Raw genomic sequence first — 14538 nt, 5'->3', positions numbered from 1 at the left:
CTAACATTAATCAGAGTAGAGCATTTAGCCAAGCAAACATCTGAGGTTGTGTGTCAGAGCACAGCCACGGTGTTCATCCTGATTATTATTTCTTCGCTGAACTCCTGTGTCCCTTCCCACAGCTGGAACTATAATGAGAGGTAATTTTGTGGAAGGTGGCATTACGAGCAGCATGTAGGTAGTCTGGGATCCTGCCTGGGACGTCGGACTGCTTGGCAGTTGCATCGCTCAAAAAGTGATACCTTTTTCCTGAGGCTTTGTGTCATACCTGCCTGAAAGAGCAGTGGGTGTAAATTTAGGTTTATTGGCATTTTGGATCCGGTCATTGTTGCCATCCCCATGCGCAGCATGCAGTCTTTCACCTCTGAGCATACAGGTGAGTTGAGTCCAGACCCTGCATGCAGGTTGCTGGGCCATGGAGAGGTAGGGAGCCTTTTCTCCAAAACGACAGATTCAGCTCCGTGAAGGGTGCTCTGCCAGGCTTATGTGCCCAGATGCACAGCAGACCTCAACCCTGAGAAAAGGAGCTAGGGGAAAAAAACCTCATCACTGTGGAGACAAGATACGGTAGCGCTCGCCTCTCTATAGTCAATCGATAGAGAAATACCTCAAGAGGGCAGTTTGGCTCTCGTAAGGTCAGGGTTGGATGCCTGAGGGACTCAGTTCAGTTCATGAAGTACAGCGGGATGAACGCACATCTGTATACTCTGCCAGAGTCAAAGCCACTGAATCAGCTTAGGGACCCCAGGGCTGCCATGAAACGCTGTGCTGCATTTTGAGGACAACAATTTGCCCAGCACACTCAGAGTAAAAACAAAGAAATGATCCTTTAGGAATCTTTCTCTCTTTTTTTCTTCCTTTCTAACAACTGTGTGTAAGTTAGTCACAGCTGAAGAATAAGCCCAGCTGATGCAAACAAGAGACTGTAGTTCGACAATGCAGTAAATCAGCCTTCAGTATTTCAGTTGCTGAACCAAAATTTCCACAGGCACGTAATGCAAAAAGGCTGATTCAGTCCAAATTCACTCTGCCCGTCCAACCGTCTTCGCGGTGTGCTGAGTCAGTTGTGTACCAGCCATCTTGAAGCTGGATTAGGTATTGTCTGGCTGCCCCGTGCTAACAGCATGCTGGATCAGGTATCGCGTGTCCTCTTGCTGCTCGGATAAAGCATAAAGCCAGCAAAAATGCCATTATCTGTCTCCAGCTAACTTAACAGAAATGCAAGCTTGGACTTATACCTGATCCACATCAAATTCATCCTGCTAAGGATACTGAGCACAGCCCGGTTTACATTAATGCACGTCAGGCAGAATGGCAGCACTGCCTCAGCTTCGCAATCGTTCTGCACAGCAGAAACAGTCACCATCCTTAGCAGACAGTATCACGTATCCAGCTACAGTGTCTTCAGTGGTCAGTATTATGTATGAGCATAAAGCATACATGCACACGTACGTATCTTAAGCAGTGCGTACTGGTCGCAATTCTTCTAGGTAATTCTGCGAAAGACCTTTCATCTTTAAGTAAGCATCTTTCAAATATTGCTTTGCAGAAGGAATGCTGGGGATTTTGTCTGTGGTTAATCTGTCTCTTTCTGTTTGTTTATTATAATCCAGGACAAATGATACCGGCCTTCTTGCTTTCAAAGACCATTTGCCTGTAACTCAGATAGTGATCACTGACACAAACAGATCAAATTCTGAGGCTGCTTGGAAAATCGGCCCTTTGCGTTGCTATGGAGACAGTAAGTACTAGCTCTTCTCAATTTCCATAGGTACAGAATGTTCCCTCTTTCGTTTTGTTGTGTTTTGTTGGTTTTTTGGTTTTTTAAATATATTTATCTGAGGAAAGGTGACTTCACACGTGCAGCTCGCAGCTGCTGTCCTGTGCAAATTAACTATAGAGAAGGGGGTTGTGTTTGCAGGGCAGTTCTGGAACGCCGCTTCCTTCAACACGGAGGCCGCCTACCTGCACTTCCCCACCTTCCATGCTGAGGTCAGCGCAGACATCTCCTTCTTCTTCAAAACTACTGCCATCTCCGGGGTGTTCTTGGAAAACCTTGGGATTAAAGACTTCATACGAGTTGAAATAAGCTGTAAGTTTCACTGCTGAGAAATCTAGGTGTATTTGCCCAAGTTGACATGTGCAGGGAAGTGGGACGGACAGTTTTTCTTCTGTCTTGAGGCAGTTGGAGGTGCCTGAAGAGGATAAGATAGAGACATAAGGACTCATTAATCTAGACTTATCTTCCTCTCCTGTCAGAGTTTCCCTGTATAGCCTTGGTCATTATACTTAATCTTGTTATGGCTAGGTTTATCTTTCTTAGACAGGTGACTGAGTTTACTTTTTCAACACTTTTTTGTTTTTGCTCTTTAGAGAAAAAGCTGCTGGTTAGATGTACCTGTAGACCTGTAATTTAAGTTGAAAATTGAAAAATTTAATACAATCGCTCTGATGGTTACTTTTATTTCTGTATCAGCAACATATCCAGTCTGATAGAGCCCTAGTGTTTCAGAGGAACTCAGTGCATATGGTACAGCAAGAGGTGAGAGTCTATGAAGGGCAGGATGCTAATGCAAGATAAGTCAGTCACAGTTGTAATGGGCCTTGAATACTTCAAAATGTAGTAAGTGACTGCAGTATAACTGCTACTCAGTATATAAAGGAGAGTAGCAAGGAACTTAATTAGTGAGGTTTTGTCTCACTCCTGTTCTGATGACTTCGAATATTTATTAGTGACAAAAGATTAATGTGGCTTTGACATGAAATATGACTTCTGTATTCCAAGTTCTGTCAAGCTTAGGAAAAACAAACTGAGTGTTATGCATTTGATAATATGCTTATAATAACCCCAACATAAAATTTAATAAAACAGGGCCCCAAGGCCCTTCGATTCATTAAACCAATGGTAAATGTCATGGTGCATTATCACAAGGTAATGAGGTATGATTTAGTGTTAATTGCACATCAAAGTCCAATTTGCTTGTACTTCAGTGTACTGCATTTCATTCTCAAGGATATAGAAGTAAAAATGGCATTTTGATATCAAATATAGCAAATACTGTAAGCGACTAAGAGGATTGTTTAGTGAAAGCTTTTGTATGTGTGTTAAATCCATGCTCCTAGAGAAATGAGTTACTTAAAAGTTTGGGGAAAGTCTTGTCTTTTAAACTCAGATTTCTCATTAGTAGTTCGATGTTGTGTTTCTTGCTGCCAGATGGAATTTGCAGCCTAAAGGCCTCGTATCAAGGAAGCTCCACAGACCAGCTGCTTCGAAGGGAATCGGCCTTTTAGCAGATGCAGGGGCTCAGAATAGATCTTTGCTATCCCCATGGAGTGTTTCCTATCTTAACTGTCTAAGAAGCAGCTTCCAAAACCAGACCTATCCAATTTGTTGGGCTTGAAGTAACAGGTTTTTATGAATTTTCAATCCACAGCCTTCTGGTTGTGGGGTCTGTTGTCCTGGTTCTTGGTCTTTCTGGTGTAGTTAGCATTTTAGGAAGAGGAAAAATAACCAGTAACAAGAACATTAAAAAGTTTTGGCCCTTTCAGGCTTCCAGCAGAGCAAGATGGACTCCTTTATGTGGCTGTTGTTTTTCAATTATCATTCTGTTTCTAGGAGCCTTACTATCTCTGGACATGTGTTAGATATGCCTCTTTAGTTTAGGATCACCAATGAACTAGTTTTGCTCATCTGTTTTTCCTTGCTTCTTGGGTCAGGCTTATTCAGGCAAACAAATGCTTGTAGGATTCTCTCCTACCATATGCAGCCAAGTTCTATAATTGTTAAGTACACACATTCTGAAAGATTTAGTCAGAAAAAGCTCCTTCATCCTTTCTCCCTTCCTAGCATTATTTGTCCAAAATCTTTTGCTACCATTGTGTGACTTTTGTAGAGCATTTGGCACTTTTACTTCAAAAAGAGAACTACTATTTCTAGAGCACTGTAATTGTTATAGCAAAAAAAAAGATGGGTACCCATGGCCAAGAATAATTACAGCAGAGATCAAACAGTGAGGCTGCAGGCTTAGATTTATGTATAAGCTGCTGTGTAGGAGATGGGAGGTAAATGATGCTGTACTATTTGCCGACATAAAAGTTAATGGACCCTATATTTATGTAAGATTTCTTGATGTCAAAACCACGATTTAATTCAAACCTTCACTTCCTCTTCACATCTGTTTATCTGTTCCAGCCCCCAAAGAGATCACGTTCTCCATAGATGTTGGGAATGGCCCCACAGAAGCCACCGTGCAGTCTCCCACACCCCTGAATGACAACCAGTGGCACTATGTCCGAGCGGAGAGGAACCTCAAGCAAACCTCTCTCCAGGTGGACAGCCTCCCCAAGAAGGTTCTGGAGGCACCTGCTGAGGGACACTTCCGCTTGCAGCTCAACAGCCAGTTATTTGTAGGTAGGGACCATTTAAGGGTTCCTGTAGATATGTACAATATTTATATGTCCATACCTTGGTAATGCTATTGTTTCACCATTGAGCTTGCATATGGTGACTTAACTCTGCTTTCTGTTCTTCCACTCCTACACAGGCAACATAAAGTAAACCCAAACTACTGCCTTTACACTCAAAGCACTAACCGTAGTTTAACCGTACTATACTAGATGGTATTTTTAGTGTCTAAGTTTGCTCGAAATTTATTTATAGCCAAAGAATTCATAGTATTTCTTCTTGTGCAGCAGTGGCTGTGTAATTTGCTGTAGGAAGTGTGATCTCTCTTTTTAGATGCAATGTAAAAGGCACAAATTTCTCATATAAGTTTCTGGGGCAAAACCTGATGACATTATGGTCTTAAAGTCTGTTCCTTCAAGCATGCCTGCCAAAACCTGTATTAGGACATAGAGTGCACGTGTGAGAGAACTGTGAACACAGTCCAAGCGAATGCAGTTATTTTGACTGACGGTGATCTTTCAGGGCGGGGGAGAAAAAAAAAAATCTCTGTTTGCATATAGTTTGTTTCCCTATCTCCCTTGCAAATGAAACCTAGATTGGGACCAGCTTGTATTTGATAATATAATCAGGGATTACAAATGGACTTCTCCCTTTTCTATATTCAAACACTGTCTTTCCGAGTAATCCGCTCAGTGATGGAGTGGGTTGTAACCTGCTTCTTATTCAGTGCCACTCAGCTAACTACTGATTCTTTCCTTAAAACAGATTCTCTTACTTAGCTGAAATGCTGTAGCAAACCTCGGTCTGTCAGTTTACCCATGTATCCATACCTTTTGATTAAAGAAGATTTGGGGGTATTTATTTGAACTTTCTATAGTGTATATGTGCAGTAATTACTTACCTGGGACAGAATACCATCATGCATCTGTACAAGCTGGGGACTGAATGGATGGGGAGCAGCTGTGCAGAAAAGGTCCCGTTGGTCTTGGTGGAGAAGTGAATCTGTACCTCATCTGAATGTAGCCATGCTTTGAGGAACAGGTTAGATGAGCTGATCTCCAGCAGTGACTTCCAACCTAAATTTTCCTCTGATTGTACTTAATTGCAGTAAACTCTAGGACATAGTTACTTTATCTCAGGCAAGAGGTGAAAAGTTGTCACTGTGCAGTAAATACATTGCATTCAGTTGTCCATCCACAATTTTACCAAACCCTGAACAAAAGGGACAGAAAACCTAATGTTTTTAGGAGTGCTTTTTCAGCCCTTAGCTCTACCACACTGAAGGCCAGAACTCTCTGTTACTTACTGAGTTTTCCCAAGAGCAGTTAGAAGAGATGGAAACCTGGGCAGCCTCCTGATTCTGACGCTGTTTGTCCCCAGGGTGCTCCAGGGAAAGGTGGCAGAAGTCCAACAATACACAGATGTGGCATAATTTGCCTCTACTGAAGGTCTTATTCCAATCTCTAACAGAAAGCAACTGATTTAATACCTCAACCATGTGGAGTGAATTTTATCTGATCTGAAAAATAAATGCATAAACAACATTGTAAGAAGGAAAGAAGCAGCAGCACATAATGTTACTCCCTACTCCCCCTATAATCCACAACTTGTTTCTGCAGCATTCTGCATACTGGCAGTGATTAAGGGGTTTCCACAATTAGTATGTGCATTCTTAATTAATAATCTATATAACAGATGTGATTTGCTATTTTAAAAATGTTCCAAATATTTTTTGATTGAATTTCCCTATTTCATTCCATTTAAACATGGAACTTTGTTTCCACACTCGAGGCAGCTAGTCATTAAGATATAACCTTTTTTTTTCTTGATTCTTCTCCAGAATCAATTCAAATATTTTGTAAATCTCATAAATAAAGCTCAATGTCAAAATTTAATTTAGTTTATTTATCTTCTGGAAGGATTTATTGATCCTTTGGGATGAAGGAACTATATTAGTATCATGTAGCATTATGATGATGATCGAATGGAGATCCACTGTAGCTTTCAAAGTACAATTATTTTCCTGTTCCTTCAGAGACATCAGCCTATATGCAGTATATGTGAAGTGGTTCTGTGTTTTTTCCTTTTAGCTAGTTATATACAGTAGATCACACATATAAAATAAATTTGGACATTTGTAAAATTTGACTACGGGGCAGTTAGCATATAACATAATTTTAAAGGAGTTCTGCTAATTTGGACCAGTTAATTCCCTGTCAACTGTTTCTGCCTGTTTTATGAATGAGTTATTTGCTTCTGTTTTGGCCAGATCTTTTCTTCTCAACCCAAAAAGCAGATATATTTGGGACTGTACGTAATAGAATAATATAGCTCTTCAATTTTTTTGTTAGTTTGTTGGTTTTTTTTAAATATTTGCCTGTCAGACAGACTTTTTACTTTCTATGATTTATAATAAAGAAAGTTGGACAGAAGTCTTCTCCAGCAATGTTAACAAAACAGTCGGTTGTAGGGAGTCGTGAAGCTGTGCTTCATTTACTTCTGATCCGGCGATACTGACACGTTGTGAGGAAGTTAATCTGCCTTTAAATACTTTGTAAGGGTGGGAGTTAAAAAGGCCTGACTTTCCTTGGAGGTTTATCTTCAGATTGACTGACTTAGGTATTTCAGAAGATTTAGGCTTTTACTGAAGATTTTCCAATGACTAAGCACAGAGCAGGATTTCTCTTTTATGTATGTAGGTTCTTTTATGTCCAGTAAGGGATGAATTCACACTTCTGTCTTCATGAGTGGAGACCTTGATGCTGTTTCTCTCTTATTTACCCTGCTACCACTTTGTCTCAAATATGGGAGAACATAATATTCTCTCTCTTAAATTTGGGCAAGGAATTAAAAAAAGACTGGATTCAGAGATAAAAATATACCATGTGTGAGCAAATATTCTCTTCCATAAGAAACCAAACCAAAAAAAACCCAAATCACAACAACTGTCTAGTCCTTTCAGATGGAGAAAACACTCATTGTGAACTAATGCAAAGCTGTGTCCTGAAGACTGTGAAAAATGTGAACTTGAGTTGTCTCAGAGGAATACTAACTGATATATAATGACAGTGAGTTCAACATTTGGATGTCATGGTTGCTTATTCCAGCAGAGAAATCCAGATGTTCAGAGACTATAGCAGAACCTGGGAGTCTCACCATGACTTACGTTGTCCCTATGCTAAATTTGAGTTGTGCATGTTCTTGAGTTTAAGCCTCTGTGGGTCATTGCTAGGGTAAAAATCAATTTTCAACTTGCTCTATGTACTTAGGTGTAACCGTGGGTGTGTTTAATGTTCTTAAAATGCATTTCTGCGGAGCATCTCTGACTGTTAGGCATCTCTTACTGGGCTTGAACTCACATTACATTACTTGGATTAACAGTACTATCTGCTAGAAAGTTTCTTCACTCACTTCTGGCCTTGATAAGCATAAAGTAGCTGTAATTCATTATCTGCACACTAATGCACCCAAAAATACTTCCATTTTGGAGGTGGTACAACATTGCAGATAGAGAAGTTCACATGAGTTTTACATACCCTAGAAAGATACACTCTCATAGTGATTTCTGTTTACCCCAAAGTCTCTTTTATACATTGATATTGTATAAAAGGAATTGACAGAGCTGAGAACCAGATCCTTCTTCCCATATGCTCATGCTATTAATTGTATTCACAGAAATGCTGGAATTTGGGTGTCACTTCTTTCTGTACCACCTGTTCTCCATTCAGTTCTGCCTTCCCACCTTTCATTGCCCTGTTCTGTGTTTGATTCAATGGTCTTGGCTGTTCTTGCATCTTGCTGATGTGATGTCTGCCCTACATATCTGCTTCTGGGGGATGTTCCCCTTGGGGGAGCAGAACCTAAGCATTTGCTCTGGCCAGCATGCCACATAGCCTGTGTAAGAAATTGTCATTGTCTGATGGTCCCAGGATTCCACTGCAGCGATGATTTCTTACACATGCTGTTCAAAATAAACCATAGAAAATGGCTACCTTCTTATTGGATCTGCCTGGAGATAAAACCAAAATGAGGGAAGTCAAAATGGAGGTGTTCAAATCTAATTCCTCTCCTTTTATCTCCTCATCCACAGCAACACAATGTGACAGGATTCAAATTTGCAATTCTTGTTTTATTCCATCGCTTCCTGTAAATACCTGACTGTATCCAATTATGGTTTCTCTCTGTTATGGAGAAACAGTTCTGTGTAGTCAGTAAGAGACAAAAGTGTAGATTAAGTGTATAAAGTTTGTATGATTAGCTGTTGTGTTAAAAGTGTAATTGACTCACAGGGTACTTAAGTTTTAATCTATGTAGTACTAGAAAGAGTTTTTCTACAGCTACACTTGTTGCAATAACTTAGAATATAACATCATCTACCGGGACTTGTGCAAAGCATTTGATACTGTCCTGCATGACATCCTTGTCTCTAAATTGGAGATACATGGTTTTGATGGATAGACCACTTGGTGGATAAGGAATTGGCTGCATGGTCGCAGTCAAAGAGTTGCTGTCAACAGTTTGATGTCCAAGTGGAGTCCAGTGACAAGTTGCCTTCCTCAGGGGTCGGTATGGGGACCGGTGCTGTTTAACATCTTTGTCGGTGACGCGGACAGTGGGTTTGAGTGCACCCTCAGCAAGTTTGCTGACAACACCAAGCTGTGTGGCATGGTCAACATGCTGGAGAGAAGGGATGCCATCCAGCGGGACCTTGACAGGCTTAAGAGGTGGGACCACGCGAACCTCATGAAGTTCAACAAAGCCAAGTCCAAGGTCCTGCACATGGGTCGGGGCAATCCCAAGCACAAATACAGGCTGGGCAGAGAATGGATTGTGAGTAGCTCTGAGGAGAAGGACTTGGGGATGTTGGTTGGCGAGAAGCTCAACATGACCCAGCAAAGTATATTTGCAGCCCAGAAAGCCAACTGTACCCTGGGCTGCATCAAAAAAAGTGTGACCAGCGTCAAGGGAGGTGATTCTCCCCCTCTACTCCACTCTCATGAGACCCCACCTGGAGCACTGCGTTCAGCTCTGGGGTCCCCAACATAAGAAGAACATGGACCTGTTGAATCGAGTCCAGAGGAGGACCACCAAGATGATCAGAGAGCTGGAGCACCTCTCCTATGAAGACAGGCTGAGACAGATGGAGTTGTTCAGCCTGGAGAAGACTCCAGGGAGACCTTATAGCATCCTTCCAGTACCTAAAGGGGACCTACAAGAAAGCTGGAGAGGGACTTTTTACAAGGGCATGTAGTGATAGGACACGGGGTAATGGCTTTAAACTGAAAGAGGGTAGATTTAGATTAGATGTAATGAAGAAGTTCTTCATTACGAGGGTGGTGAGGCACTGGAAGAGGTTGCCCAGAGACGTTGTGGATACCTCATCCCTGGAAGTGTTCAAGGCCAGGTTGGATGAGACATTGAGCAACCTGGTCTAGTGGAAGGGGTCCTTGCTCATGGCAGTGGGGGTGGGACTAGATGATCTTTAAGGTCCCTGCCAACCCAAACCATTCTATGATTCTATGATATGATTCTATGGGAATAAAGTCTGCTTAAGGCTGACATTGGCACACATGGAGTATGTGGCAGGCTTCTGACATAGCTTTCTGTGTGTGCGAAGTGGAAGGAAGAAATGACTTTTCATTGCCAATACACTCAAAATCAAACAAGCCTGGATTTTAAAGCTGGTCAAAGGAGTTGGAAAACCATTTCTCACTTTCTTGTAGTGGGTCTTGGGTATCTAACTGCTTTAGGCCGCTCTGTGCGTATTCTTGCACCTGGCTATGTTTCTTCTTTTAATTTAAAAAAATTACAGTAGAAGGAGCAAACCCCAAACAAATGTACAGGCTAGATAGTATCAACTGCACCAAACTGCCCAGCAGCAGACCAGTTTGGCACATTACTTGCTCTGAAGGGACAGACAGAAATCATTCCTTTCAACGGACAGTCACTTTCAAAATGAGTGACATCCTTTTCCATAGTGCAGTTGTCTCCTGGTATATCCCTGTGGTCCTGGAGGAGGTGTGTCATCCTCTCCTCTCATGGTGTAGTCTGAGATGAAACTCTGTCTTATCTATTGGAGAAGGCGTGACCATAACACTCCAGTATGGGGCAGGGAGGGGAAAGTCAGTCCTCACAGACCTCTTTGAGAACAGCATTTGCACTCAGACTGGTAACATCAGTGAAGCAAAATACAAATCCTAAGAAGTTAATTTGATGCATAAAGCCTTGATCAGAAGTTTTTCTGCTATTCATTTAGTATGTTGAGGAGACTACTAAAATTAAGTGCTTGGGTTACTGTTTTGTCTTGGGAGCAAGGGAGCAAGGAATCCTTGGGTAAATCTCCTCTGCTGTTGTAGACAGTCCAAATGCAACATACCCCAGAGACAGTAAACATCTGAGAAACCTTCTCGGGAGACAGAGAGAAGGAAGGAGAGAAAAAGAAGGGGCATACTTTATTTACTGTTGTTTTAAAGCAATCAGTAGACACTTTGGGATATTTTGGAGGCTGGAGGAGGAATTAATGCTTAACTCCTTGTGTATCGTGACTGCTTTGTACAACTTTCAGTTTGAGACTAAAAAGTGTGACTTGGATGTCTTCTGAGGAATATCATAGCAAGTTCTCCTACTCCTGAGTAATAATAATTATGATTCGTATACTCCCATGCCCTTTCCTTTTCTTTGTATCTGTTACATAAAGCAAGAATGCACCTAATATTTATTCACGCCGCTTCAGCCTCCCTAATCCAGTTCTTACCAACAAAAAGTCCTTTGCTTTTTAAAGCAAATCCTCAATTCATTGATAGAATGTTAATTATTTAGCCACTTGTGTCACCAAGCTATACTATGAGTGCTCAGTTGTGAGCTTCTTGCCCCCTCCTCTCAGACTCTCTCTTCCTTGCCCCAAGGCTTCTCAGTAAAATTCAGCTGCATAAATACGTTACTGAAAACAGCATGGCTCATTTGACTGTCACCTCCACTTGGCAAAGAACACCCTTAACCTTAATGTTTATGGTCCTGAGGCTTATCCTAAAATCTGTTTTCCTGAACAAAACATTTAGGTCTCATCCAACAGGCCTATTAGAGTAGGAAGAATCTGCAAAGCCTAATTTGGGGAAGAGTTTTGTTTGTTTGTTTTCAGTTTTTCTCTGCTTCACAGGAATGTACTTGAAGATTAGGTCTAGTCAATTGAAGAAAAATGCCCAAATAATAAACAGATTTGCTTAATCAATACCGTGTGGATCTAGGATCATCTAGACTGTCTCTGTTAAGCTCTATACTCTCCAGACATTAGGAGTGAGAAACTTACTTTACGTAGCTTTCCAAAGTGCTTTAGAGAGCAGTAAGAATATGGGTAGTGCAATAAACATGACATCTGTGGAATAGTTAGCAATGGTTTGTACTCATTCTTTGAATGTTACAGCTGGGATTTATATGTGTGCAGAGAGAAGAGGCAAGGAAACTGTCATTTATCCTTGTAATTTTTGTGGTTACCTCCCATGCAAATGAAAACAGAGTAACCAGTAACCTTAAACGGAGAAATCATATTTCTACTTATTTGGACGTTACTGAAAATTCTGTACAATATGTTTGGGTTTGGAGCAAAATCTCCAAAGAAAAAGATTGTGTGTGCACAGTGCAGCAAATGCAGAAGGCCCAATTCTTGTGCTCAGAGGGCCTTTAAAATATGTGAGCTAACATTTACTCACCTGAAAAGAAAAGCTGGCTACAGAGGAATTTTAAAATATTTGTTTCTCTGAGAAAGGCATCATAAAATTAGCATGAAATAAACCTGTCTCACACGTGCTATCTATAGTTCAATTATTCTAATTCAAATCCAGTATTTCTGCTATTAGTGTACCAGAAATAAAAATATGTTAGAATGGTATAGCAGAACAATAGGGTTTTGGTGAGATTCCATTTCAGACTATTGCTTCATTCTGTTAGTTTGCAGAAGTCTTGCTTTAATTCAACAATTTATGAAAAAACAGATGCTCTTCTGCAAGGACTTATCAAAAGATTTATTCTCTTATCTCATGCACTTTGATATAGAACCAACTTCTACAGAAGAATAATTTGGGAAGTTAACTTCTTTCATACTACTTTTGCAGGAGAATCACCAATAAAGCTAGCATTTCAGAGCCAACAAATGCTGATAATTCCTGAACCAGAATTAGATTTCTTTGCAGCGATCAAAATTGCAGTATCTTCAAAAGCAAAACACTGGCAACTGCCAAACAAAGCCTACAGTGAGATAAATGGTGATATTTTCACAAAGTACTCTATCATCATTATCATTTTCAAAGACCACCTCTAATAGAAAAAGTGTCTTCATTGTAACACTTTGTAATTTCATTGGGCAGACAAGAAACTAATTAGCTTGTAGAGACCGAACTGCCCTCTTGCGCAGATCCATACAGCTCTGGTCTTCAGGAATAAATGCAATTATGTTTAACAGTTGTAATAAATAACACATCTGTGACCTGGACTCATGTTTCTTGCTTACAACAACCATTCACATGCAACATCAGGTTGGGCAGTCATGCATAAATTCTGACTCAAGTCATTTCCCTTCAGCCAGCAGGCCTGGTGCTGAACATGATTCATCCCTGCTATCTGGACTCATCAGCATGTGTAACTCACCTGCTGTTTGGATTAGAGTGTTATTTATACTCTGTACTGTGGCAACAAATAGGAAAAAAAAATTTAGGTTTGGGTTTCTCATGTATTAGGTGATATGCAGACATACGATAAAGAAACTAATCTTTTTCCCAAATGAATTTGCAGTTTAAATGCCAGACAGGGCAGTAGATAAGGCAGGAAAGAGAAGAACGGCAACAAGAAAGTGTCACATATGGCTTTTTAGTTCTTTCATAAAGATAAATAGAGACCTTTAGTTTCCAGGGCTGTCCATCTGTCATCTTTTGCCACCGTATGCATTGATATATAATAGATAATAGTTTTTAAAATTCATGGATTCATATTTGTACCTCTGGATTGGACTTCAGGGTTTTGATTACTGTGCAGACTCACCAATGAATGCATGTCCTTTTTTCTCTTTTTCAGGGGGAACAGCTTCCAGACAAAAGGGCTTTTTGGGATGCATTCGATCTCTGCATTTAAATGGACAGAAACTCGACCTTGAAGAGAGAGCTAAAATGACACCTGGTGTTAAACCTGGGTGTCCAGGACATTGCAGCAGTTATGGTAACCTGTGCCATAATGGAGGGAAATGTGTGGAGAAGTATAATGGTTACTCCTGTGATTGTACCAACTCAGCCTACGAAGGACCTTTCTGCAAGGAAGGTAGGCAGCGAGCTTTGATCCTAAGTCCGTAATGGTCTCTGAATTACAGCACAGTTTCACCCATGTCAGCTTGGTGTCCCCCATGTTACAAGGTGTTCTAATATCAGCTGTCCCTTCAGCATTACCAAGTGTTTATCTGAAACAGGCTATAACGCCTCTTTTTTTTGACTTTGGTGATAGCCTCAGAAATTAAAATTGTGTTAGTCGTACTATTAAAGTTACCAACTATATCCCACTATGATTCCTGTATTCAGTTGCATGTAACTTGGCCCAGACATTAACAAATAGGGCTGAAATTTTTCATAATAGTTGTCTGTCCATGTCTGAAAGTTCAGTTTGCTTGTCTTTAAACCTCATCCAGCTTTGTACAACTTAACAAGATGTTGAGAACTTCTCTTGCAGAGTTTTGAAGCAATGGTGTGACAAAAAGTGGTAGTCTTTTTATGGGTTTTTTTGCCATTCCTGTGACAGTCTGTCCAAATGTTAAGAGATTTTAAAAATAAGCGTGAAGCATTCAGGAGAAAACTGATTTGCATGGTTCAGTCTGTGGTGAACGTGTCCTCACTGAACCTTTCTGGTGGCTCGTAGATGTTACCAACACCAGAAAAATGAGCAGGGCAAATAAAGAACATCCAATTTAGATGGCATGCTCCTTGGGAGAGGAAGAAACTAGCAAAACTACTGCTCAATAACAGCAAGGTGCAATGTGAGTGTTTTAATTTCCATGGCTGCCCCTCACCTCACAAACGCAACAGGTTTACTAAGTGGGCCGCATCTTCTGCTGGTGTAAATTGGCTTAGTTGTAATGCAGTCCACGGAACTATGCTCAC

At 40.8% G+C, this 14538-nt stretch overlaps 1 protein-coding gene across 1 annotated transcript in view; it reads left to right on the top strand.

The window, feature by feature from the left end:
* CNTNAP5 (contactin associated protein-like 5) overlaps positions 1–14538 on the top strand; it is a 223319-nt gene that overhangs the window by 173421 nt on the left and 35360 nt on the right. Inside the window, exons 15-18 of the mRNA XM_010569849.1 lie at positions 1614–1741; positions 1922–2092; positions 4193–4411; positions 13469–13708. Of these exons, the coding sequence (XP_010568151.1) occupies positions 1614–1741; positions 1922–2092; positions 4193–4411; positions 13469–13708 (758 nt within the window). The remainder of the gene's footprint in view (positions 1–1613; positions 1742–1921; positions 2093–4192; positions 4412–13468; positions 13709–14538) is intronic.

The sequence above is a fragment of the Haliaeetus leucocephalus genome, unplaced genomic scaffold, assembly GCF_000737465.1.
Source record: "Haliaeetus leucocephalus isolate CR32 unplaced genomic scaffold, Haliaeetus_leucocephalus-4.0 Scaffold1, whole genome shotgun sequence".
NCBI classification, from domain to species: domain Eukaryota; kingdom Metazoa; phylum Chordata; class Aves; order Accipitriformes; family Accipitridae; genus Haliaeetus; species Haliaeetus leucocephalus.
This window is presented reverse-complemented; position numbering and strand designations above follow the sequence as displayed.